Here is a 26,043-nt window from a genome sequence, read left to right as displayed (position 1 = left end):
TGTGCCAGCAGTCCCCCGACTGGATTTTATTGAGTAAATATTCAAAATATATTTTAATTATACCTTTTACACATGACTACTCATTTCTACTCACGGCACATAGCACAGGGGCAGAACTGGTGATTCATAAATCTCACACACTTTATAGGTGTTTAAATCGGTCTTCTTGATCTAGTGTGATGCTTGGGTCCGCATATTGCTTGCTTATTGTTGAATTAAAACTCAAAACAAATTAATAAAGGGGGGGTGTGAGTGGACATTTACCATTGTTTCATGTAGGAGAGATAAGTCCAATGCCTTTTCTTCATTTACAAATGAGTAATATGGAAAAGTTCTTAGTCTGGTGAGAGAAAATTGTTAGGAATTGTTCAGATGGTAAAGATTGAATAGTTCTGAGACCCTCTTCCTTTGACCAAGGACTATTAACTTGTAGTAGTGGGATAGAGGGTAATTTTATGGAGTCTAAGAAGAATACCTAACTTTATTCTTCGCAACTCAGTAATTTTGTCGGTTATCTTTGGCTTGTGGTGTTTAGTTTTACAGTCAGAACATTAATCAGCATGGTTACATTTAGTGTACAAAGTTTGTCAGTATAATATATATATATATATATATATATATATATTATATTCAGTGTGTTATCAGGGTGTGCCGTGGATATAAACAGTACTTTACCACTTAACCAGATCTACTCTACTCATCACCTTATGTTGGCCAAAGCTTTATCCAGAGACTCTAGGGTGTTTCTCTAGATCTCGCTATCCTGTATTTCTTTTTCCCAAGTAGGCATCAGCTTAAATGGCTATGCTTAAGGGACTGTCATCAGCGTGTACCAATAGTTGTGCTGAAAATAGAATTTCAAGAAAGTTCTCAAAAACCTCCACTTTCTAAAAGGGATACTGGTTTGTGGGTAACTGTCCTAGAGATTGGGGCATGATCAGACCATAAGAAAGGAAGAATAGTGAGGGGTGGTTGTTGTAGGACCTTTTTGTCCACTAGCTGCATGTTCACAAGAATAGACAAGCGACATGTTTACTGGGGTAAGATTGAATTATCCAATGATAATCACATGTCCTTTTTGGTATTTACCAGAGCTAATGTATGCATGTGATTTGATTTCTGTTGGGAGCATAGACTAGTGTTACTAGACTGTATGTGACGAAGTCAAGGTGAAGGAGCACCTAGGTTCATCTATGACCTCTTGTGAAGAATGGGTAAAATATGGAAAACAGGCCAACCAAATACAATAAAGAATTAGGGATAATGGAACATTTGCGGTAGGAACAGGTTTTTTTTAAAGCAATCATTTTACCTAGAGTGGCAGGACTTAGTGTATATGGGCATAAATATAATCAACGCCTTAGGCAATTTAGGTGTCCTCCCAGCTAAGCCGGTCTCCTAGAAGAAAAGAACAAAGAGATCTGTATATTTATGATGGTGAGAGCACTGCTTGATGAGGTTGGACAGGAAGGGGGTGTGGTAATGAGGGTAGAGGAAAATCGGGAGGAACAACAACAACTAATTGGAGAAGAAGATAAAAACAAAAACAAAAAACCTTATTTTGTTAAAGGATAATGTAGGCCAAAGTATGAATTGAATATTGTGGGCAGCATGGTGACTTAGTGGTTAGCATTTCTGCCTCGCAGCACTGGGGTCATGAGTTTGATTCCTAACAATGACCTTATCTGTGTGGAGTTTGTATGTTCTTCCCATGTTTGCTTGGGTTTCCTCTGGGTGCTCCAATTTCCTCCAACACTCCAAAAACATACTGATAGGTTAATTGGCTGCTATTAAATTGCCCTTAGTCTCTCTCGGTTTTTGTGTGTGTATGTTAGGAGATTTAGATTAAACTTCAATGGGGCAGGGACTGATGTGAGCAAGTTCTCTGTACAGCGCTGTGGAATTAGTGGTGCTATATAAATAAATAGATGATGATAAACTGGGGTAGAGGTGTATACAATTAATTAATTTGGATTCTCTAACATGCACAGGGAGAGTAGATTCAAGAGAAGAACCACATGTGTGTTTAGAGGATGACCTATATCAGACTTCGAGACCCCCGCCTAAGATCTAATAGCAAATTGGACAATAAACCCTACTACTGATTAACTGGGGTAATAATTTCTATAGCTCGCCAACCAGCTTAGCTCAGTCCTCCACCACAGGACTCCTTTCACTGATGTGAAGACCCACAAGTAAACTTTAAAAGCTAGCTTGGTGGCTTCCCGGTCAAAGGAGATCACCTTCACGGAATGGTTGTTGCTTGCCAAATAACTCATTGTAAGACTCTTGGGTAGATATCTTCTCAGATGATGTGTTCTACCTGGTGCAAACACTCTGAGGATGTCTGATGCTTGTCTGGGGGAAGGGTATTATGCGAGCACATAATCTTCATGCTGGATCTTGTTGAAGTAATGATGTGACGCTAGACCAGTGTTGGCTAACCTGTGACACTCCAGGTGTTGTCAAACTACAATTCCCAACATGTTTTGCCAATATGTAGCGGCTTATTGCTGGAAGGGTATGCTGGGACTTGTAGTTTCACAACACCTGGAGTGTCACAGATTAGCCAACACTGCACTAGACGTTGTATTTTGCCATTGGCCCAGTGATATACTAATATTGTGTTCCTCTGGGCTAAAGTAGGAAGTGTTTGCGTCAAATCCAGGAAAAGCTGCAGAAGGTGCCAGGGGCCTTACCATTTGTAGTGTTGTTTAGTTTGTTAGAATATGCTCTTTGATATATTAGAAATTAGTCTCTTAAATGTAGTGGCTTGGGAAGTCTCTGTATCTGGTCAAATGAGGTCTTGGTCTGGGGCCTGGAGTAATGGAATAGTTCCAGTGTATAGGCCTGTAGATCTAACTTCTGAACAGATCGGAAACTCCTTTCCATCTCACATTGTCTGTCTGTCGTCCATGTCTGCTGGCTTTTCTTGGAGGTCTAGTAGTTATAATTTGGTTGCCTTGTGCTTCACAATCTGTTCGTTATGGGATTGGGCAAATGTTTCAAACTTCTATGTGTACTCTGTCCGACTACCCACCTCTGTGGCATTGGGAGAGAAATGACTCATTTAGAGACCTCATTATACCAGTCTTTTATTGCAGGATCACTTGCATTGATCTGGATATTGGGGTAGCAACCCTGTCTGTCAACAGGATGTTGTCCCTTTCAGGATAAGTGTTCAAATACTGAGAGCTTTGTCTCTGGAGTATGGGTTCAATCTGGGTCTTGTTGGGCAGGTGCGTTGGGCCATAAATGCTGAAAACTTTCCTCCTGATTTCTGACAGGCCACTCCTAGTAGTTGAAAGAATGAGTAGAACATTCTACTAGTTCATGGCAGGATGGATTTAGAGGTTGTCGGTCCCCATTTTATGCTTCTAGAACTACCTACTACCTCTTCTTGAATGTAGCTTCTTTACCCATTTAGGTTTTTACTTCTATCAATGATCCTCCTTTCTACCTTAAGTAATTTCTAAAATCATGGAGCCATGTAATATTTAAAGTATTACACCATATATTGTACATATGTCTTATCTTCATGTACTTGTTTGGCTTTGTTATACATTTAATAAACTACTTAAAAAATGTATTATGTTCAAACATTAAACAGAGTATAATATAACTGATAAACGTACTATATCTGGTGTACCCCTAGGACCTTTCTATTGACATGAATATTGCATATATTGTAATATTACAATAGCAGCTTCCCCATTAAACACAGTAGTGGGATTTGTATCTGTTCATAAGATTTTTATTTTTTTTTGACATTTGTGGCATATTGAATGCTCTAGAATGATAAGGCTGTGTATGGAATAGTTTGTACTTCCCCAACCAATCTGCTTTTACCAGTACTCCCAATAATGTCATTGAGCACAGCATATAAAAGGGGTGAAAGTGCACACTTTTTTCACCTTCCTTTGCTCATTGGATGCAGTTGAAAAGCTTGGAGTTTGCACTTGCAGTCTTTAGTAGCTCATATGTTGATCTACAGATCACCAAGAAACTGGAGGTTTTGCACAAATAACGTCTTTCTCTCTTTAAAGGCAGTAAAAACTTGTGTCCAGTGACAGCAGCAAGTGGTCAGAATATTTGCTATGATTGGGCAAATGTTCTTTTGTGTTTAAGTCTTTGCAATCCTTAATGAAGCACTGTTCTAAACTAGTTTGTATTTTCATTGAACAGCCTAACTGTGTTTTGGGGGAAAAATGGAGAGCTCAGGAAAGTCTGTTCTCTCGTTCTGTGCTTCATGTCACGTGATATTGAGTGATGGCTTGCAGACCTAAGGAGCCCTGGAGAATTGCTACAACATTGTTCATATTTGCCCACACCAGTTTTTGTATTATCCATAAAAGCAAGGCAGGATTGAGTGTTATAAAGTTGTATTTTTAAAAAAAAAAACAAATACAAAAATGGTTAGTTATAGAAATGTTATCAATTTTGATCTACAAAGGTTTTGACTTCTTTCCTATGCAAACGTTTATCAATTTACTCGGTATTTCATTTCTATAACATGTGGGCTACTGAGAAAATGAAATCCAATAGGGAATTTCCTTTACCATAATGTGCCGACTGTCTTGCAATACATTACGTCCAATGTCTGTGTTTGACATGGGGGTCAGCCCATCCTGCTCCAGGCGAGGTAAACAATCTATGGCATCTGGTCAAGGGATTAGGTGGTTCGTATATTCTTGACTGTTGTCAGTATTTAAGGGATCATTTTATGGAACCTTTTATATCATTTTAAAACAAAATGTATTGTGTGGCCTTAGTAAAGTTAAGCAAGTATTCTACATAACTTATTTTGCCTCTGGCTACTTGTCCATTGTAATCATTGTGTTACAGGAGATGATCACCTCTTAAATATTTTTATTTTTTTTGTAGGTATATTGTTCGGCTGTTATAGGATTGCTTGTTGGCTCCTTGTGTATAATGTAATGAAAACATTAAACTGGTAATAAAAACTGTGATGCTTTATATCAGGAGTTGGCAACCTTTTTCAGTGTGCTTCCTAAAATCTAGTCAGGCCCAGGTGTGCCCAGTTTGTGTGTGCATGTATATAATGTCTTATTTTATTATGCTAATATAATTGCAATGGGACCAACAAGTAAACGTTATGCCACACAGTAGTGTCCCAGTCAAATTATGATACAGTTGGGCCCCCGGGTCATGGCAGGCCTCATAGTTGTGGCCCCCGGGTCATGGCAGGCCTCATAGTTGTGGCCCCCGGGTCATGGCAGGCCTCATAGTTGTGGCCCCCGGGTCATGGCAGGCCGTACACTTACCTTGGACTCTTTTGTTCCACAGCTGGGAGCTGGTGCACCAAAGCAGCCGAAACGGAGATGCAGTTTCAGTCATTCCCCGCTGCTTTAGTGAAGCAGCTACGGTGGGCCAGCATGCCATACAAAAGTGATCTGCGTTCCACGTCTGGCACGCGTGCCTGGGGGTTACCGACCCCTGATTATCTGAAACTACTAATAGATTTGAAATAAAATAACTGTTCACTTGTCTCCGCCTTCTCTATAGTACATGAATAAAGTAGTGTGTAATGACACTTTATACAATATAGCTTCTGGATTGATTCTGGGTGATCCCATGATGATATTCTGTGAATAAAGGAAAGTTAAAGCAATACGACCACTACAGCATGCAGGCACCGAACTTGCTTACTCCAGCCCAACGAAAAGGCATTGGAAGCCCCAGACAGAGGGAGTGGGGAATACTATGGATGAGTGATGTTACATTTGGATGTGTTTTTTCTTTCTAGCCTGGAATGTGTTTTTGAGAGATTTGCCAAGGACTAACATATGGGGCTGTACAAAAGGAGATATTTAATAAATTCATTTGTTTGGGTGGGGAGCTATAAATACAAAATTCCCTGAAGCTCAACAAGACACTTGTTGCAGAGTAAGTATGCAGCTCTAGATATGCTGGCAAAACGTTGGTGCATTAATAGTAAAGAAAGGAGTAGTTGGTACAAGTTGATGACTTGGGGATGTATCATCATTATCATTTATATAGCGCCAAAATATTCTGTAGCGCTTTATGGTGACATTCACACAGGAGCAGCACTGTGAATGGGACATAGTCATTATTACTTATACCTGCATACATATTTGTCAATGTGTGGATGGTCCTATTGATAGGATACTATAGTACAGAAGAAAGTATTGTGATTCGCACTGCTCTAATTACCGTTGTCACCTGACAAGAGAATGTAATTTATTTGCCTGTCCTATCTTGTCATGTGATAAATCGTAGACTTCACATTGTAGGTTACGTTTTATCTGAGGAAACATAAGGTGTATCTTTCTCTTCTGATCAGAGTAAATGATCAGGATGGCGGAGTAATTTTTGTTTTGTTTTTTTCTCTCCTCTTATCGAGTTACTTTTAATTTTGCCCACACAGTTTGTTAAACTTTAGAATAGGTCACGAATGCCTTCTTAGCTAGGATTCCCTCAATGAATAACAAAATGTGCATCCAGAAGAGAGGTGACGATAATTCTCACTGATTCCTGTGTGGCCTACTGAAATATAGAAGAATGCACCAGAAACAGAACAAAGTATAAGTCAATGGACCAGCTAGTTGTAAAAAGGATATTTCCTCTTCATTCCCATGATGTCTTCATTCTTTTTTTCCCCCTCTCCTTATGAAACGGATGTAATGGGGAGAATGCCTGCATTATTACAATTGTACAATTAGTCAAACGATGTTGCAACTTTCTTTGTTGTGCATGGTCTGAGTTGCGATCTGAAACAATCAGAATAAAACATGTACTTTTTGTACAGAAATGGAATTGTTCATCACAAACCAAAATGAATAGAGCAGTTGTTTAGAAAGCCTAAATGTATGGTGTAACTTCCTATTAGGATCTGTTATTATTATTATTATTAATTTTTTATTTATAGGGCGCCACTAGGTATCCGTAGCGCCGTACAGGGACAAACAAAGTTACAATACAAAGGTGAGACAGCACGATACAGTAAACAAAATGCACAGTAACTCCGAGATCTCAAAGCACAGCGGGGAAGGTCCCGCATACGGCGGAGCCCAAGAGGGCACGGAAGGCAGGGAAACCCCCAGAGTGGAGAGGAGGGAGCAAGAGGGAACGGGGAGGAGGAGGGCAAGGTAGCTGGAGAGCAGAGTTAAAAGTGGTGAAGACAGGAGGAGAGATGACCCTGCTCAAAGGAGCGTACAATCTAAGAGGTGGGGTATACAGACAGAGAGACACGAGGGAGGGAGAGAAGGAGGATAAGGGAAGGGGGAGTGAAGGGGAAGAGGCAGAAGATCTGGTAGTTAAGTGGGAGATCTGTGACAGAGTATGAGCAAGGATTTCTTTTGATAGCAGAATACATGCCAGAGCCCCTGACTGTTTTTACTGTATTTGTAGAAATGTTGCTTACAAGTTATAAAAAGTAAGTAATGGAGATTTTTGAGCTTTGTTTAACCCCATTAGTCACTTTAGCTCTAAATGCCAGAGACCACCTGTCGCATGAGTTCTCACCAGTTCCCACCCCTTACATCTCCAGGCTGATCTCCCTCCCACCCTCTGTTTTGCCCTCTCCATTCTGCCAATGACCACCACCTCTTCTCCTCAATCATGGACTTCTCTCTCTTCCGCCTCCCAAGACTGCTCCTCTGGAACTCACTTCCTCTCCCAATCAGTCTCCCACCTCCCTCTAAGGCTTCAAACATGCTCTCAAAACACATTTCTTCATGGAAACATATCAGCTCTCCTCCTAACCCTCCCCTACTCCTCTCTTCACATTGTCCTATTTCTTCGGTGTCACCCTATTTATCCATTTCTTTTCACGTTAGATTGTAAGCTCTCAAGCTGCGGCTTCTTTCTCTTGTCCTCCTCTTCTGATTACTTAAACCACCAGCTCACCTGTGTCTTCCCTTCTATCCTCAACCAGTGGCTCTTATCGCGTTTGCAGCACCCACACTCCTGGGTAGCGGCTCAGATTGTGCAAACTTGATTTTCTGTGATGAACTGTGCGGACAACCTTCTGCGTCACTTCAGGTACCCAGACATGCAACTATTTTCCGTGCATTAATACAGTGAGATTCCAACATCACTGTACGCAGCGCAATAATTATCTAGTCCAAAAGATTATTCAGGAATCTGATCATCCAAGATTAATAATGGTTTGCCTATTAACTGTGTTTGGGCAGATTAAATTGTCATTCCTTAAGTTGAATGAATGTTAGTATTAGTATAATCAAGGACTGAAATCCGTAGTTGAATGTTTGACTAGAATGTAGTGAATATTATTCCTTGGATTAACACTATTCAGTTCACTGATTTTTGATGGAAGAGGAAGGTGTTGGATGTGCAGAGGCGTTGAGCCTGTGTTATAGAAAGCATACTGGACTTTCACACTTGCATTTTTGTGAATTTTTTTAAACTCGTAAGTGTAATCAAACCTTCTAAAAGGAAAAGTGAAGTTTTTGCCCATAGCAACCAATCAAATTCTGGCTTTCGTTTTCTAGATTGAATTTAATGTTTGTTGCTGCTTCTATAGCCATGATAGGCAACCTTAAAGAGGGTCTCACATTACAATTATTCTCAACAATAAGTTAAAACAATGCATTTAATCAGAGATGTCTTTCTGGAATAACATATCAGCAAGTTTATTAAACAAGTGTTACAAGATATAACAAACCTGACAATAAAAAAGCAAGGAGCTGTGGACCGTAGGTGAAGGCTCGGAGGACCGTCTTGTGCCCATCACGGTACTATAGCATTTAACGTTCTGACCAGTAAATCACATTATGCGCAAAGGTGAAATAAGCTTTCTGTAGGTGGATATTATGTGCTCCATTCCATGCTCCAAAAATTTATTGAAGTAACAGTCCCAGGAAAAGTTCAGATTTTTTTTTCTTTTTCTTTCCCCTTCCATTTCAGGCTGACTACCATGGCAACCACAGTCACATTGCACATGATGTAGTGAGCAGAGACGCGATATCCCTCTGAGCACTGTGACACTCTCCTCTCCACCCCCCCTCTGTCATTATGTGACATGCTGTGAATCTATGGGGAGAAATCTTTTTGAATAGGTGATTGATTTGTAGGAGGATAGCTAAATAAATTACAGATGCGTGTTTAAAGTACTCAACTTGCTATTTCGAGAAGAAATATCTGTGGCATTTCTGTTTTTGTTGGAATATTGCACCTGTGTTTTTTCATAATGAGTGATTGTGTTGTGTATTATTGGCACAGATGGGGGGGGGGGGGTGAGCTTAGTAGAAATAAGTTCATCATCATCATCACCATTTATTTATATAGCGCCACTGATTCCGCAGATCTCATTCACATCAGTCCCTGCCCCATTGGAGCTTACAGTATAAATTCCCTAACATATGCACATAGACAGAGAGAGAGAGAGACTAAGGTCAATATTGATATTGGCCAATTAACCTACAAGTTAATAAGGAAATCTAGTGGCACTAATTGTTTTCCTTATCTTTTACGTTTCGAATTCATATGCTGAAATCCGTATGATACTTTAAAAGAAACTTGTGAATTTGGTTATGATACAGGCAATTTTTGGCAGACCTTATGGAATATCGTCGTAGATAAAATGTTCATTTGACCCATGCTGTAGTGGAGCAAAGGAGTCCAGAAAGGGGATGATGCCTACATCTTGGACACAGCCTTTTATAGAAAGCTTCTGAAGTTCCCAACCAAAGAGCTGTGCAGGAAAAGTTTATAACACTTGGCTTGCAGCCCGCAGTTGCGGTGAAATTTGAAACAGATTGTTATGTAGTTAGGTCATGTGAAACTTTTTCATTTTGGTTGCTTCATGCAAGTTATTGGAACTTTCCATAAGTAAAACATCCTTGTCAATGAGCTGGTGGACTGATTTGCATGTCCTTGAAATGTTCATGTTTAGAAGGAACAGACTCCTCTTTTGACGCATGATTAACGCTGACTATCGGCAGGAAAAGTTTTCAATGCATGTCAATTTGCATATCCTTACCCACAATTCTCACGTGCAGGGTTTTTATGCATCTGTTGGATGTTTGTGGGAATTGCGTGCTTTCCTCACTATAAGGAAGAAAGTCCTTCCTGGTCAAACCCTCTTCTCATATGCTGTGTATCCAGTGAGATTTATAGTTGTTTGCACATCTTTCTGTGAATGGTATTACTCTAGTGCCTTCCTTCTCTGTTCTAAAGCAACTTACGGCTTTTCAGCACCTTAAGACTGTATTGTCATGAATTCCCTCAGTTCACTGTGAACTAGTCGCCTTAAGGCTGCACTGTAATGATTATAGTCTGAGCCTACAGAATTGCTGTAGATAAGTGCGCTTTAAATGATTCCACCCAAAGCAAGAAAAAAAAAAAACAAAACTAGCTTTTGGTGGTGTTGGATGACAAGTTAAATCTTGTCCACCTGCAATGCCCAATCTGGTGGGTCCCAGCTAATTCTAATGAACCAAAGTAGGAGATTCTCTGTAATGATCGAGCAGTTGTTTTTCAAACTGCTTTTTACGGTTGTCGAAGCCCTTCCCCTTTGGGAGAATTGGGGGACTGCAGGAAAGTGAGACTTCAACCAAAACTGTTTTTGGGGGGAGGGAGGGGGGAGCGGGGGAATTATCCATGAATGATTTGCCAGATATGTTTTATAAGCATATGGTAAAATCATCTAGATTTTTCATGCACTTAATCAATGTCAGATTTGATTTTCCTTTATCTTGTTGCAAATGTAACTTTATCACTGGAAAGAAACAGTTTCTAAAACCTGAATGTTAAAGTTTTCTTACACTACATAAAAATCCTCCATGGAAGGAGGAAATGTGTGCAAGGGAAAACTCTTTTTGGTTTGTGTGTAACAGTGTCTTAAATTTCGTAGTGTATGTTGAAATATTTGTAATTAAGCTGCAAATTGTAAATGCATGGTCAGTTTTACAAATATTACACAGCATATGCTCTTCTTAAATACATGTTCAATGGTTCATACTGGGTTGATGGTCTATAGCAGTGTTTCCTAACCCTAGTCCTCAAGTACCCCGCACAGTGCAGGTTTATCAGGTGACCAGTGATATAATTATACCACCTGTGGATCTTTCAAAATGTGTCAGTCAGTAATGATTACACCTGTGCTCCAGCAGAGAGAGATGGAAAACATGCACTGTTAGGGGTTCCTGAGGACTAGGGTTTAGGAAACATTGGTCTATAGGAACCTTTTATCTCACAATGGAATTAAACCTACAAAAAAATTATGTAGCAGATGAGGATGAACTGTATTGCCAGAAATCGGTCACATGGTGCCATATTTAGGTGAGAGTTTACCACTCCTTTCTAGCGACACTTACTTGGATGGATTACTAGTACTTCCTGTAGCAGGAATGGATACAGGCTTTATTTTGGGGTTCTGAAGCAGTTTGGGACTTGGCACAGGACATAATCCTAGGCAACAAAAACCTCATTATCACAGGTGCACGTCACAGCTGCAGAAAGCAAAATAAATAAAGCTTTATAGGCAATACAGATTTTTTTTTTTTTTTGTGGCGTATAGGGATTCAGAAATGGGGGGTGAAGGGTCACACATGTGCCTTTTGCAGTGTAAGTTGGGTTTAATGTGACTCTTCAGAGCCCGGCATAAACACTACAGGAAGTGGAATAACATGTTTATGCCGAGATTCCAGTGCTAAATGATCTGTGGTGTTTACAGTAATCCCATGGATCATATAAACGGCTTTCAGACCTTGTATTGTTTAACTATTGTATTTCTGCTTGTACAAACTATCAGGTTCTTACGTATATAACTTGGTTAGAAGATACTTCCTGAGTAATAATGCAGTTGCATGACAGAGCACCTGAAGTTCATCTAACATAACAAAGTTGTGTTGTCCATAACTGTAGCACGAAACAGGTCCTGGACAAGTGTATTCAAAGCTTAGGAGCGGTTATGAAAATCTTGTTTTTAGAGATTGGAGCCATGTTCCCTTCCCTAAAATAATTACAAACCAGCCTGTGTTCATATTACACACACACACACATGCAGCATTACACGCCATATTTACTATCCACATAACATCACCACGTTCCCCACTGAATACTTCCCTACATCCATGTCCCTGGTTCTCTTGGCACTTCCAGACCTAGGGGCATATTGATGATTAAAGCTTTGCCTGTTTTTTTTTTTGTTTTTTTTCTTTTATAGCCCCTATAAAAAAAATTCCTTATCAACACAATTAACATCGGTCACAGGGGTGAATGAGTGATACTTGACTGCCATGGTAATACTGGCCTGGAGGGGTAAGCGCCAACTCGCCACTTTAGCAGCCATGCTAGTCTCTGTAGTGCAGGAGCTGGATCGCTGGCTCGTACACGTGGGACTGAGCCTAGATTTCACCTTCAGTTCAACTATCTAAAAAAAAAAAGTGTGAAACGTTTTTATTTTTTGGGGGAAAATTGAATATTTTTGGATTTTTTTTTTTTTCTTTTTAAAAAAGTCATATTCTGAGAAAAAAGCATGTACAGAGTTTGATCTGTCCATGCATGTAAGGATGGCAATGTTTTCTGTATCGTTCATATTCTAATTTTAATGTCTTACTTTCAGATTGCTCAGAAATATGACCCTCAAGTAGAAGAGGATCTGCGTCTTTGGATAGAGGAGGTCACTGGTATGAGAATTGGTGACAACTTCCAGCTGGGCCTGAGAGATGGTGTCATTCTCTGCCAGTAAGTACACCGGTTTTTGTTTTTCTTTAAATCTTTGTTAAAAGTAATTCAGTTACAACTATATTTGTGTCCTCATCGTGCTGTGTAACTTGTAATACTTAGTTTCTCAGTCCTTGACTAAGTGTCTAGGTGGATCGCATACAGTGCTCCCCAGTAACCGCCCCTGTTAGAACCGTAGGGCTGTGGAATTGTCCGCTTTGAGAGTGGTACAGATCAGATAACCGTATATTGCCTATTGTTTGATAATCTGGCAGCGTGGCAGAATTGAGGCACAAGATTGTGCTTTTATAAAACCTCAAAATATATTTTTGCGGCTTCAGCAAAAAACAGTTCTTAATCTTATACATGTAGCATTGGGACTGAAGGAAGTCAGGGTGTCTGTTTTATTGTTAAGTCTGTGTTGTGTTGGGTTTTGGTTCTTGAAGTTCATAATTTAACAGGTTAAATGGCTCCAGCTACTCACCAGCCATTGTGACAATGTATGCAGCTATCTGCTGCATACCCTTTACCAGAAGTAATTTAAAATGGTTGTCAGAGTAGCATTAATTAAGGTTATCGAATCTATTAATACATCAGGAGCGATTCGATTTGATGCAATGTTCAGACCGGCATCTCTCCGTAGAGATGTGGAGTTTCGGTACATCGCTCCGAATTAAATCTCCCACATAGTGATGGGGCTGTGTATAACAGTTAACTTGAATTCTTTTGATTCTGCTCTCCCACTCCCCCCCCCCCTTTTTTTTTTTTTTCGCCATGTTTTGCTGCTGATCTGTATTGCTGCTGATCACTTTTTGCCAGTTCATAAAAACAGATGATGCAATCACTTGTTATGGTTATTGGTGCTAAGACACTCTGTGACATTGCCGACACGTCAGATGGTTTGTGGTGCAGTGTTTTTACTTGTAGATGATCTTTATCATGTGATTGTGTGTTTCTAAATATTTTGGGTTCTTTATGACTTTTGTTGCCCGTTTTTTTTACAACTTACTGATATTTTTAACATTGTTTTTTTGAAAACCCTTTTTTCTCCTTTAGTCTCATCAATAAGCTACAGCCAGGATCAATAAGGAAAATAAATGATGCAAAGATAAACTGGCACAAGGTAAGACTAGATGTGCAAACTCTATACTGCTGTGTATTCTGTATCTACTGTACAGAACCCAGTACAGCACGGCATAATGTGTGTTTGTAAATCTAGATTTGTATTTTTGAATGAGGGAGTTTGGCACTTCTAGACCAACACAATATGTTTATTTTGCCAAGTTGTGAGAGGAGGAATTTATACACACAATATGTGAACAAAATTATATGTAAAGTTTCTTCTGTCGACTAGGGGTTGTGCTTTATTTTATACCCATACTACCTACCTTATTCAAAAGACTGAAGTTTATTATCCATAGTGTAAGAGCAACAGGTATTACAGGGGTTGGAATGTTCACAAGGATATTCAGTTATCTGTGCTTTATTACTACAGCTGCTAAAGCTTAAGTTATTGCTTCAGCTCTGTACAAGCATAATATTTCTCTGTACACCTCTCCACTCTCCTGAGTCATTGGTTAATATGCAGAATCTAACAGAATTGTGTGTCCATTGTGTAACCCGGTCATTGTCCTGCAGCTGGAGAACATTGGGAACTTTATTAAAGCCATTCAGGATTACGGGATGAAGCCACACGACATTTTTGAAGCCAATGATCTCTTTGAGAATGGAAACATGACCCAGGTTCAGATATCCCTGTCCGCCCTAGCTGGTCTGGTAAGCAGCTGAATATTTTCTATCCTAATACCTTGGCTCTGTAAGAGAATGAACACAAACAAGAAGCTGTCAGTTCAGTATAGTCGCTCTTTAGAGTGGGTGTGTGTAAGCACACCACAAAGGTCCTAATTTATCAAAGTTAGGGAAACCTGCTTCTGGATAGTGTCTTACTGGATCCTCTCCTAATGAACAGCCAGTTCTCCCTCTGCACATCTAACTGCAGAAGTCATCACCCCCCCTCATGTGTCCTTGGGAGAATAAACATCCTTAGCAATGAAGGAGCGGGGTCCAATTGTTCCTCATTAAGATTATAAAGTTTTATTTTCTTCCTTCAAGTTGCTTCTGTAAATCCTTAAAATATAGTGATACACATTGGAAGCATAGCATTGTGCGTTGTTTCTACGGCTTCTGTGCATGTGGTTCTCACATAACTACAAGGGGAGAAAAACCTGGTCCATGAAGATCATATGTTCACTTTCTGCTACTTTATGTGATATAAGCGCCTGGCAGACCTATGATATAAGCGCCTGGCAGACCTATCCCTGGGTAGGATGTGGACAGTCTCATATCTTGGAAATGTTTCCTCAAAAGATACTGCTCTGTAGATCAAAGCATGTATGCTAATGTTAGTGGGCATATTCAGTGACAGAGGGTGAGGTTAAGTTGTCCTTAACATCTTGTAAAATTAACTCCATATTCTAAGTAAAAAAAAAAAAACACGATTGGGAATAAAAGAGATGCTAAACCAGAGATTAAAGTAATCCCTCTTGTCTAGAAAAACAAAACAAATGGACTAAAACACACTAAAGGCTTCTTTCAGCTTTGGGAGAGCTATTTTGATTCAATGCCCAGCTCTATCAAAGCGCAAATCTAGTCTTGTTTTGGATTAACATCATGGTATGAATCTAGATTAATGGTGGATTATCCTCCGATAACCCCATATCTATATATTAGTCCTAGGTTGATTAGAATCTGGGACCCCTATTGGGGTTAATTTCTGGTGTAAGGGGCCACATTGTAAGAATTTCCTTTAATCTACTATACTAGGCCTGGGTTTAGGATACCTGGGTTTTAGTGTTTTTAGGGGTTGAGGGTTTATAAACTCAAAGGTATTGTGTGCTTAATAGCAAAACCCCTTGGTCTTCTCAAACCCATACTGTTACATGGATATTTATTCTTCTTTTGACACCTTTCCTCCCCCCTCCTTTTTATTTATGATAATGTGAAAGGTTATTTGACATGCGATTGTACTTTCATCTACATGATATAATTTGTAATTTTGTACTTCATGCTTCTGCAAACTGAAAAAATATTTAGAACCATGAGTAATTATGCTGTTGCATGTTTGTTTTATTACAATTTTATTTTTCAAGGTTGTTTTTATTTATTTTTTGACCAAAATCCCAGTTTGAAATTAAAGAAATGTTTTCATTCTAGGCAAAAACAAGAGGTTTTCACACTACAGTAGACATTGGTGTCAAGTATGCAGAAAAGCAAAGAAGACAGTTTGATGACGAGAAAATGAAAGCTGGACAGAGCGTCATTGGCTTACAGGTGACCTGTCAATGTCTAAAGTGCAACTGAATTCCTGTTTAGTTATGTTGCTGCAGAGAGCAGTGCATTGTCATTGTATGGGGCTAACAACCTCCTCACTGACAGCTGGAAGTGTTTTATACGGACTTTCCATCATTCAGTGGTGCTGACGTGTGTCGTGTTTGTGGAGAGATAAAGATACAAGAGTCCAGTCATTCATCTTCTGTGCGTAAACAGATAACGTTTTTACTTGAACCTCTTATGTTCTACATATATTTAAAGCTGAACCTACAGCTATAATGTGTACCATGGAGGTACATATTTTGTGGGCTGAACCAATATCCATATGAATGCAGCTGATCTGAGCCTCAGTGGTGTCACTGGTTCGTAGAGTTGATAATCTGCAAATCCCACAATATTGCTGTCCGTCTGGGCAACAGATAAACTTTCACCCTTAAAAACCTACTGATACCTGTTACTGAGCTAAATAAAATACACAAAACATCTGTTTTATATTTAACTCTATCCAACAAACTATTTGCCCCATCCCTTTCCTGATAGGTGACCTCTTTAAACATTGCTGAACTTCTGCATAATTGGAACAGGAAGTGAGGTGTGGGGCACAGTGGCTTGGTCTCCTTGGTAACCTGAATCATTTGAACAGATTGGTGTCTTCAGGAAGGAATCATTACTTTCATGCTATGCTTTGCCACTTTTGTATAAATATCTAGGATTGGTATTGTATTGCTTTAGATGAAGGGAGGAGAAATAATCACATTTTACTTTTTACTAGAGCTGCAGTGGAAAGGCTTGAAGGGTGTCCCTTTATTTCATTCTTCATCTATGGCTATTTAAATTCAATATACATCCTAGTAGGCATTTATTCCAGGAATACTTTTGCCGTCTGCCTTTTTATTTTAGCATTTGTTCTCTTGGAGACAGGTTGAGCAGGTTTTCTAATATTTTATAAGTATATTAACTTTTGGGAGATAAATAAAAACCTAATTACACTGCTTTAATAAATCTAACTTCATTTTTAATTGCGAGGTGATAGACACAATTGTAGAGATGAATGTACTGTATAGATCTACTTTTTTTTTTTTGGCAGATGGGAACCAATAAATGTGCGAGTCAAGCAGGTATGACCGCCTACGGTACCAGAAGGCATCTGTATGACCCAAAGATGCAAACTGATAAACCATTTGATCAGACAACAATAAGCTTACAGATGGGGACAAACAAAGGTGCCAGTCAGGTAAATGGCTTTTTTATTGTTTGTTTACTACTTACCTTTATTTGTGTTCTACACACACACGTTTCAGATGGCACGTGTCTCCTAATGTTTACCCATTGGTATAAGCATAATATTATGCTACCCACCATTAATGTCAATGTAGCAGAACATTTACAATAGTGGACCAAGTGCTGTGGAAAACTTTGGAACAATAAAAGGATGATGATACGATGACCCTTTTCCTTGTAATTGGAAAGGGACAAGTGAAATACTAAAATTCCTTTCAGTTTTCAACACCATAAACTAGACAAATCCTTGTTTCATGGTTTACAGCTGTGTTTTTATTACTTTGACAGGATTCCATGTTCTGTTTGTATTCCATTAGCAATTTCCAAAACCTATTAATTTTATTGTTGCCTCTGTTTAGGCGGGCATGCCGGCACCCGGCACCAGGCGAGATATCTATGATCAGAAAGGACTTATGCAGCCGTTGGATAACTCCACAATTTCATTACAAATGGGCACCAATAAAGTGGCATCTCAGAAAGGAATGAGCGTGTATGGCCTTGGGCGGCAAGTGTACGACCCCAAGTACTGCGCTGCCCCAACTGAACCCATCATACACAACGGCAGCCAAGGAACTGGAACAAATGGTTCAGAAATCAGCGACAGTGATTACCAGGCAGAGTACCCAGAGGAATACCCCGGAGAGTACCCCGACGATTATCCTAGAGATTATCATGGGCAGTACAGTGACCAGGGCATAGATTATTAGATTTATAGTCTACTCAGTATTAGTTCCTTATTTTATTCTATGAAGACCAAGCTAGCCTTGTGTAATTTTATCTGTCTTCCTTAAACACTACTATGCTTTAATATGGAAAGAAAATTTGCCTTATGTACATTCCTTTTTTTTTATTTCTGCCTTGTATCCCTAGTTGCCTTCTAGTGCTAACATTGAGGTTGTCCTGCAGCGTTGCCAAGAATTGCATATGAAGTAAAAAGGAATACTGTGAATACTGAAGGGAGATTTTGTACAGTCAGTTATGCTATATTGGGACTATGCATTTTTGCTATACATATCATGGTGCATGCTAGGATCATAACATTCTACAGTGCTTTGTATTTTTATTAAATGTCATTGATACACGAGACTACCAATATAACAATTGCTGAGGTAAATTTTTTTTTTTTTTTTTTTTAAGAAATACAATTTTAAATTTCTTTTCTACTATTTTTCCTACATTATACTTGGGTTTATCCCTGAAAATAAACCCATTGCTTATGCACAGTGAAAGCTGCCATCTTGTAGGCCTGAGCAATTACTGGGAGCTTTTAGACCTAAAAGGGCAGACTAAATTCTGTGCAAGACTCCAATGTGTTAATCTTCGGGTACCATGGGGTGAATATTAATTCTTCCTACAAAATGGCTCCTTCGACTGTGTGTAGTTGATGGGCTCACTTTTAATAAGTAATTGCTTTGATAGCTGTAGCGTGTGCTAATCGCCTGCTTGGCATTTACTATGGGCACCCCTTGTGAACAGCAGTGCAGCATAGTATTCTGAATTGAACCATGCACACACAAAAAAAATAAAAACCCTGCAAGAATTTGCTAAAGCGCTATAAATTAGATGTGTCCAAAATGGAAAACTGACTTTATTTTCTAGTGGATGCTTTCTAAATGCACTCTTGAAATTCTATGTACTTTAGCACAAATAATATACCAGATTTCATCTATATATGGACAATGTGAGTATATGCATTAAAAAGCAGTCATACCTCATAAAAGTGAAAAAGGAATAGTCATGAATGCTAGCCCTGTAGTGGCCATACCACACATGGGGGTAGATTTATCTAATAAGGAAAAGTGGAGGTGTTACCTATAGCAGGCTCTAGCTACCAGGTATCTAATACATTCTAGATAATTATATCTAGAACCTGGTATCTATGGGTAACACCTCCACTTTTACTTTTTAGGATGTTGGATATATCTAAACCTCTCAGCTAATGACAATGGGCTACATTTATCAATTTCCAGGTTTCTTCACAAAAGCCAAGCCGTTTACCTGCCTATGTGTTAGAGCTCCTCATAGTGACCTGAATTTTTTTTTTGTTAAAGGAAAGGTCTTAATTATGACCAATTGGTACATTTCTTTCAATGTTTGCTTCTTAATAGCTTTGTTTCTGGAAACACTGGAAGATCAGTGTTAATACCATCACTGCTGTTGACCAATGTCGTCTTAAGTAACTGGATTTTCATCAGTCAGAAATGTTAGGTAGGCAGATGTAGGGATGTCAGGATGTGAATGACTTAATTGTTTTGGAAGAGTTGATTGTGCAGTACTGTCGACACTTCAACTAGTTGTTCTAACTTGCTCAGTACATTAACGTATTGTGAAGTATATTGTGTTCTAATGAAAGGAAAATTGCCCCTCCCAAACTCCCAGAATATTCTCTGGAATGATTTGTAACCCAGCAACTAAAAAAAAGCTAAATCATTTTTGTTTATATGGACACAGTGGATGCAAGAGAGATATACTGTAAGGTATGGGACACTTCTCCAGCCTTTTCTGAAATGGGGCACAGTGTGGCTCCTATAATATAAAACCCAGAGCACCCCAAGACTTCTAATACGATATAAAACAATGAGGGATGACACGGATTGCCCTGTATTCTGTTATATCAGACCTATTTGAGATGGGTACATTTTCCTGTTTTAAAACCAGAAAGACTAGAGATCTGACACTGTGTAGTGTATTTGGGTTGCCTGCTTAAAGTATAATGTGTTGCCTACATGGTGACAGCCATTTTGTGGGAATATTCAGCTTATTAATTCCCTAGGAACTAATGACACCACTATTCTGCATTCCATTTGTCACTAGTCGATGAAATGATAGGCTGTGTGTGGATGAATTTGGTTTGGCCCATAAAATGGCTGCCTCCATTGCAACTAGGTGAAGGATACAATTTAAACACTTGGTGCTTCAGCAATGACACCTACAAGGTTAATAATACAGCTTTGGTGTGGTATGCAGCTAATCCTATTGCTTCTAGTGTGCACACAACATTCCAGAATGTAAATGGTAATTCATGTTATAACTTGGCAGGGTGATCATTGAGGGACCATATTATCGGTGATGCAGAACGTGCAGAGAACACTTCACTGGTGTTGCCGGTCAGCCCTGCACTTCTAGATCTGCTCCACAATGCTTAGTTTGTTTTTAAAGGGGGCCTATACAAAGATTAGGACCGAATTCCTCCATTATTCCGAGGCCCTGCAGTAGTGTGTGTTGTGGGCGCCTTTTGGGCATAAAAATTACAATGACAGCGCATTTACAATTTCTGTGCCATATTGTACCCATTTACATGTGCTTGGTTTCTTTTTTCATTTGTGTATTTATTGCCACATTTCACATCATAAACTGATCCCAGTGTATTTTTTATAAATAAATTTTTTTATTTTTTCCCTTTGAATCTCACAATTGCTTTTGTGTTTTTATTTGTGTTGATTACTTAGAATGAGGGTTGTCGTGAAGGTATGAATTCCAGAGAGAGGGTGTGTTTAATATATAGAGATCACACACATTTTGAAGCCTTATGGTTATGGGCTGTCATCAAGATCTAAATAGGTGATGTGTCCTAATCATAACCTTCTGACAATCATCATCATCATCATCATCACCATTTATTTATATAGCGCCACTGATTCCGCAACGCTGTACAGAGAACTCATTCACATCAGTCCCTGCCCCATTGGAGCTTACAGTCTAAATTCCCTTACATACACACATAGACAGAGAGAGAGCTTCTAGGGTCAATTTTGATAGCAGCCAATTAACCTACTAGTATGTTTTTGGAGTGTGGGAGGAAACCGGAGCCCCCGGAGGAAACCCACGCAAACACGGGGAGAACATACAAACTCCACACAGATAAGGCCATGGTCGGGAATTGAACTCATGACCCCAGCGCTGTGAGGCAGAAGTGCTAACCACTTGGCCACCGTGCTGCCCTATCCTGATGTTTGGAGAATCCAAGGGAGAAGGGACCCTTGATGTCTTATGATGAATGGGGGAAGTGGGGTGTTCTGAAGACAATGGACACTTAAGCAGAAGGAAAAAAACTACACTGTGCTATAACAGTACACCCCCCCCCCCTTGCTCTTTCCACACACGAACATGAAATGCACACCTATCCTCATGAGTCTGTATATTACATGTCTAGGAAAGGTTGATGTGATCATAAGATTCCCACCTCCCTGTGCCCTTTGAAGACTGTCTCTTTTTTGGTGTGAGCTGATGTCCCACAGGAATGCTTTGGTTGGTTTCTGGAGAAAGCTACATCCTGGCCTTGTATTTTCTAAAAAACAAACAAACAAAAAAAAAAAACAGACAAACCCGAAACACTGACCCTCTTGCAGGGCTACAACATCCATTTTCCTATACTGATGCTAGAGAGATTTGTGTTGCAGTCGGCAAGAGTTGCTGGATAGCTAATGAAATGGAGGCTTCAGGCTTATCCAATGTCCTTGTAACTTAATGAATGAATTCCTGGCATGTAAGGAATGCTCTTGCATAAATACAGCAGGTTTATATGAAGATAAATCTACCACAGATTTTGCAAGAATGCTCATTGATGTGTGTCCATCAGCTTTTCTAAGAAGTATAGCAAATGTTTATTAATGGAAGATATGAGCGGCTATGGTGGGGTAGCTTGTAAGTGCTGGAGGAAAGCGCTCATAGAACGAAAGAAATTTCCCACTATAACCCTTTTTTTTTTTTTTTTTTCTGTAACCTACATTATAATTCTGATAGCATTAAAGGTTTCCAGCAGCTAACAAGACATGTTTTTATCCATTGTTTTATAAACACCAGTGTAAGATTACATGGTGAGAGTGGCTCTGAGTCCTTTACAAACCAAGTGCCCATGTTACAGTAGTCTCTTATACACACAGCCCTGTACTTGGAAATGCCAACTTAAAGGGGAATATACCTACTTTGCAGGTCCACATGAAAATACACACTGTGGGAACGGGAATGCTGTACAACCCTTCTGAATATCTGGGGACATCTCATAGCACCTTCTCTACTGCTTAAATCTTTAAATAATCCCATCCAAATCAAAATCTCTTGCATGTGGACTCTGTAATGTTTGTCTAGTTGTTATTCAATGAAAATTGTCCAATTCGAATAGTGTGGTTCCAACTCACAAAGTGATTTAATAGCAAGAAGCAAAAGAGTAACAATAAAATATGTACAGCCGATGACATACGCAGCTGCTCTGGATCCAGCATACAGTCATTCAATCCAGAAGTCTGTGGTCAAGAAGACCATATGATAGTCCCAGAGCTCAGTTTATATACAGATGGTGTTGCATTGAAAACAGTAGCGATGACTTGGCATGTTTCCATTAGTTTAGGCTTCAGGACAGTCTGGTATAATGCAGGACATAGGTCAGTTCAAACGATGCCCTACAGCGGTGGGGGTCGGCTCTCCAACAGCTGCATACATATCTTCCTGCTGAAAATCTGGTTCAAACTGGTCTATTTGCATTACACAAACAATACCATTCTGATAATACCCTATCATCCATAACTGGCATACGTAAGGTGCGATCTCTTGGTCGATAGGAACGGATGTCTAAGGATAAATAGGGGATTAGAATCATACCAAACATGATATGTTCCTTGTATCCGTTACCTTAGATCTCACTAAAGTGCATTTAACATTATTATATTTAATTATAAACTAATACATTTGGATATAAATGACTGTGTTGGAACTATTTTAAGATGAACTATTTACAAGTGAATGTGTAAGTGTACATGAGTGTAGAAGTGTTTGCATGTGTGGTGGTTAAATACGCCCTTCAACGCCGTAGCGTGCTTTTCGCATATTTTCAGACAAAGACAACCAGATTGATGGATGTTAATTCGAAACGACTGCATCCAATTATTTGACTTCAACAGCTCCACCCTTTGATAGTGCGCAAAACTATCACCTAATTATGCTTTCTATTTCAGGATTATAATGCAGCTCTTTGTTACCCTTGATACCTGTACTTCTCATCACCATTACAGTCTCATTTTCAGCGTTTACCTCAGTAGAACATTTTTGCACACTTCAACACAGTAGGAACACATCTGACACATAAGCCAATTACTAAGAAGACACCAAGTATAAGAATAAGGAATTTACCTATTCTAGCAACCATTTCCAGTACCCACTCCACTAGACCTGAGAACCATCGTGCTACCTTTTCTCCTATCTCGCACAGTGAAGAATTATGGTTCTTCCGAAATTCCTATTTTAATTGTAAGATTTTGTCCATTTTCCGGACTTCTTTGGGGTCGTCAGTATTATTGGTAATGTATGTGCAACATTTGACACCAAATTGGGTGGCCAAAGTCACACAATATCCACCAGTAATATATGTGAGATAATTTAACACCAGTCTATGTTGCACCTACTCCATTTTTTTTTTTTTTTTATAAGCCTGTAGCTCATTATCTGTATACCTGAAAGTATCATCATACATCTCCGTGATATTGTCTATCAAGTTTCACTAATTAACTTTGTAGCTACATGTTCTTCACCAGGAATCATTTTTTTTTGCCACGATGTGTATATGTATGGAGGTGATGTAGTTCTATAGATATCAATCATTTATTCATGTGTAATGGTCATAACTTCGGGAACCAATTTACCTAGGAAACATAAACCCTTGGAACTCGGTATTAACCAGGAATAAGCCTTTCTTCCACGAACATAATACACATCATCTGGGAGGACATAAGGTACAGTACGATCATTGATAATATTACATAACGTTTTGACGAAACTACCCATGCCTATTGTCTCCATCTGTTCAAGACAAGTTTCGGCATGGATAACATTTTAATAATAACCTATAGGAATTTTCCCAATAAATACTCTCCTATGTTTGTTAATACGTCCTTGTCTGTGATGTCCATCACTATTCCTGGTTATTGGTGATCTTGAGAGTCTCACATCAATGCTGGTGTGGCGAGCCATTCTCTGATCAGGTAGTTTGCCTTCCCAATTCTCTTGGCTCTTTACATGTGATATATTTAGCCACAACAAAGACCGATCTAAGGAGTATTGGCGAGGCTTTAGACTAGTGGACCTAGTGATATTATACCTCCTGTCTATGGACCTCCCTCCCCGTAATTCGAGGACCTCAGAGATGTTTAATGGGAATGGTACTAGTCCTACATTATGTTGTCCCTGAGGGATGTGAGAAGAGGAAGACAGGCCCTCAACACCCCTCGCCAATCTTTATTAGTTGGCTCATGCGCAATACCTAAATCTTTAACGAAATTCTGACATCTGGCCAACTCTTTTCTAGGATCTGGGAAATCAGACATAATTGAATGTAGCTCAGATCTAGTCCACGGACAATGCATTGCTATTCCCATTGAGAACTGCTATTGTGCGGATAGGATGTAAACCTACCAAATCGCTAAATTCAGGATTAATTGCTGGAATTACTGTTTCGGTACAATGAATGTTCCCTCGCCTATTACTTTCTACACTCTACTCTCACCAATTTCAGCCGCTGCCCCTGCTGGTAGGACCGCTCCCTTTCCTTGCCTGTGTGGTACCTCTTGCACGTTAATAGCATGGGCAATGGCTGAAAAAACAGTGGGTTCATCATCTTCAGAAACATTACAGTTAAAATGACTTAGCACAGGATATATATATTACTTATTTCATTTTTAAAATTTTTGTTATCGACTATACTTTTCCCCCCAACCGCATATGGTGGCGGGGGCGCACTTGCGCTCAGTTCTGCTCGCTTTCTAACGCTTCCTTCCGGTACGCACGCGCTACCACCTGTTCCCTTCTTGTTGCCACAGTTTTAAACGGTCATTGTTTTTAATTATCTTTTTCAGTGATTTAATTAAACACATTTTATCTCTAACAGTACATAATACCTCTGAATCGAAACTACCAACCTTGGGAAAGGGTCTCACACATTCCCTGGTCATCTTGACCCATTTGTCGCAGTACGCCGTTGCGTATGCACCATATTTCACACGCATAAGATATCTTGCCAAACCAATCGGCCCTTCCTTAAGCAGCACCTCATCGACCATCTCTAGCGTTTGCTTAGCAGCCATGTGTAAACGGACTTTTCCAACGCTTCGAAGCACACAACGACCACTAGAGATTTTTATTGGCCGTAGACGAATTTACACAAGCTGCGTCCACTCACTTCGTCTTATCTGTGTACAAAGCTGCGTCCACTCACTTTGTCTCAACTGTGTACAACTGAACAACACCCGCGATTGACAGTGTACCCAGCGAGGTCCCTAAATCAGAAACTGGGAGAACAAAACTATCAACTTTGCAATATCCTGCCTTTCCAGCACACCTGCTGTGTACTTTTACAACTGGTAGCACTAAGTATGTACGAATACCAGCCTTGCCAGCGTATTTACTCCCACAACTCTCAAGTCACAATCACGGTTGCACGCTCAACCATGCGGTCTGGTCGCACTGCTTGGAGATACTATCAATAAACTTTGCAATTACTATTGGGAGTGCGACGAAAAACCCTTGTTTTCGTTTCCAGTATACCTGCTTTGTATACCAATGCTCGGCTGTCCTACCTGTCTCGTCAAACAGCAACAGACATTCCCTGTCTCTTTTAACAGTAAATCAACTTTGTCTTCACAATCACACAATTCACATACACATACACCTTTGTTTTCTGCGCAGAAAAATACTTTCCCAAATAATTGTAATAACTTTTCAGAGGCTTTAACGATTGATCACACTATAAAAACAACAGGACTATCTATCAAA

At 39.5% G+C, this 26,043-nt stretch overlaps 1 protein-coding gene across 1 annotated transcript in view; it reads left to right on the top strand.

Moving 5' to 3' along the window:
* Nucleotides 1–20,697, top strand: part of CNN3 (calponin 3) — a 36,721-nt gene extending 16,024 nt beyond the window's left edge. The window contains exons 2-7 of the mRNA XM_075182313.1: nt 12,572–12,693; nt 13,729–13,795; nt 14,311–14,448; nt 15,886–16,002; nt 17,090–17,236; nt 17,643–20,697. Coding sequence (XP_075038414.1) covers nt 12,572–12,693; nt 13,729–13,795; nt 14,311–14,448; nt 15,886–16,002; nt 17,090–17,236; nt 17,643–17,990 — 939 coding nt within the window. The 3' untranslated portion in view covers nt 17,991–20,697. The remainder of the gene's footprint in view (nt 1–12,571; nt 12,694–13,728; nt 13,796–14,310; nt 14,449–15,885; nt 16,003–17,089; nt 17,237–17,642) is intronic.
* Nucleotides 20,698–26,043: the final 5,346 nt, after the last annotated feature.

This window comes from Mixophyes fleayi, chromosome 8 (assembly GCF_038048845.1).
Source record: "Mixophyes fleayi isolate aMixFle1 chromosome 8, aMixFle1.hap1, whole genome shotgun sequence".
NCBI lineage: Eukaryota > Metazoa > Chordata > Amphibia > Anura > Limnodynastidae > Mixophyes > Mixophyes fleayi.
This window is presented reverse-complemented; position numbering and strand designations above follow the sequence as displayed.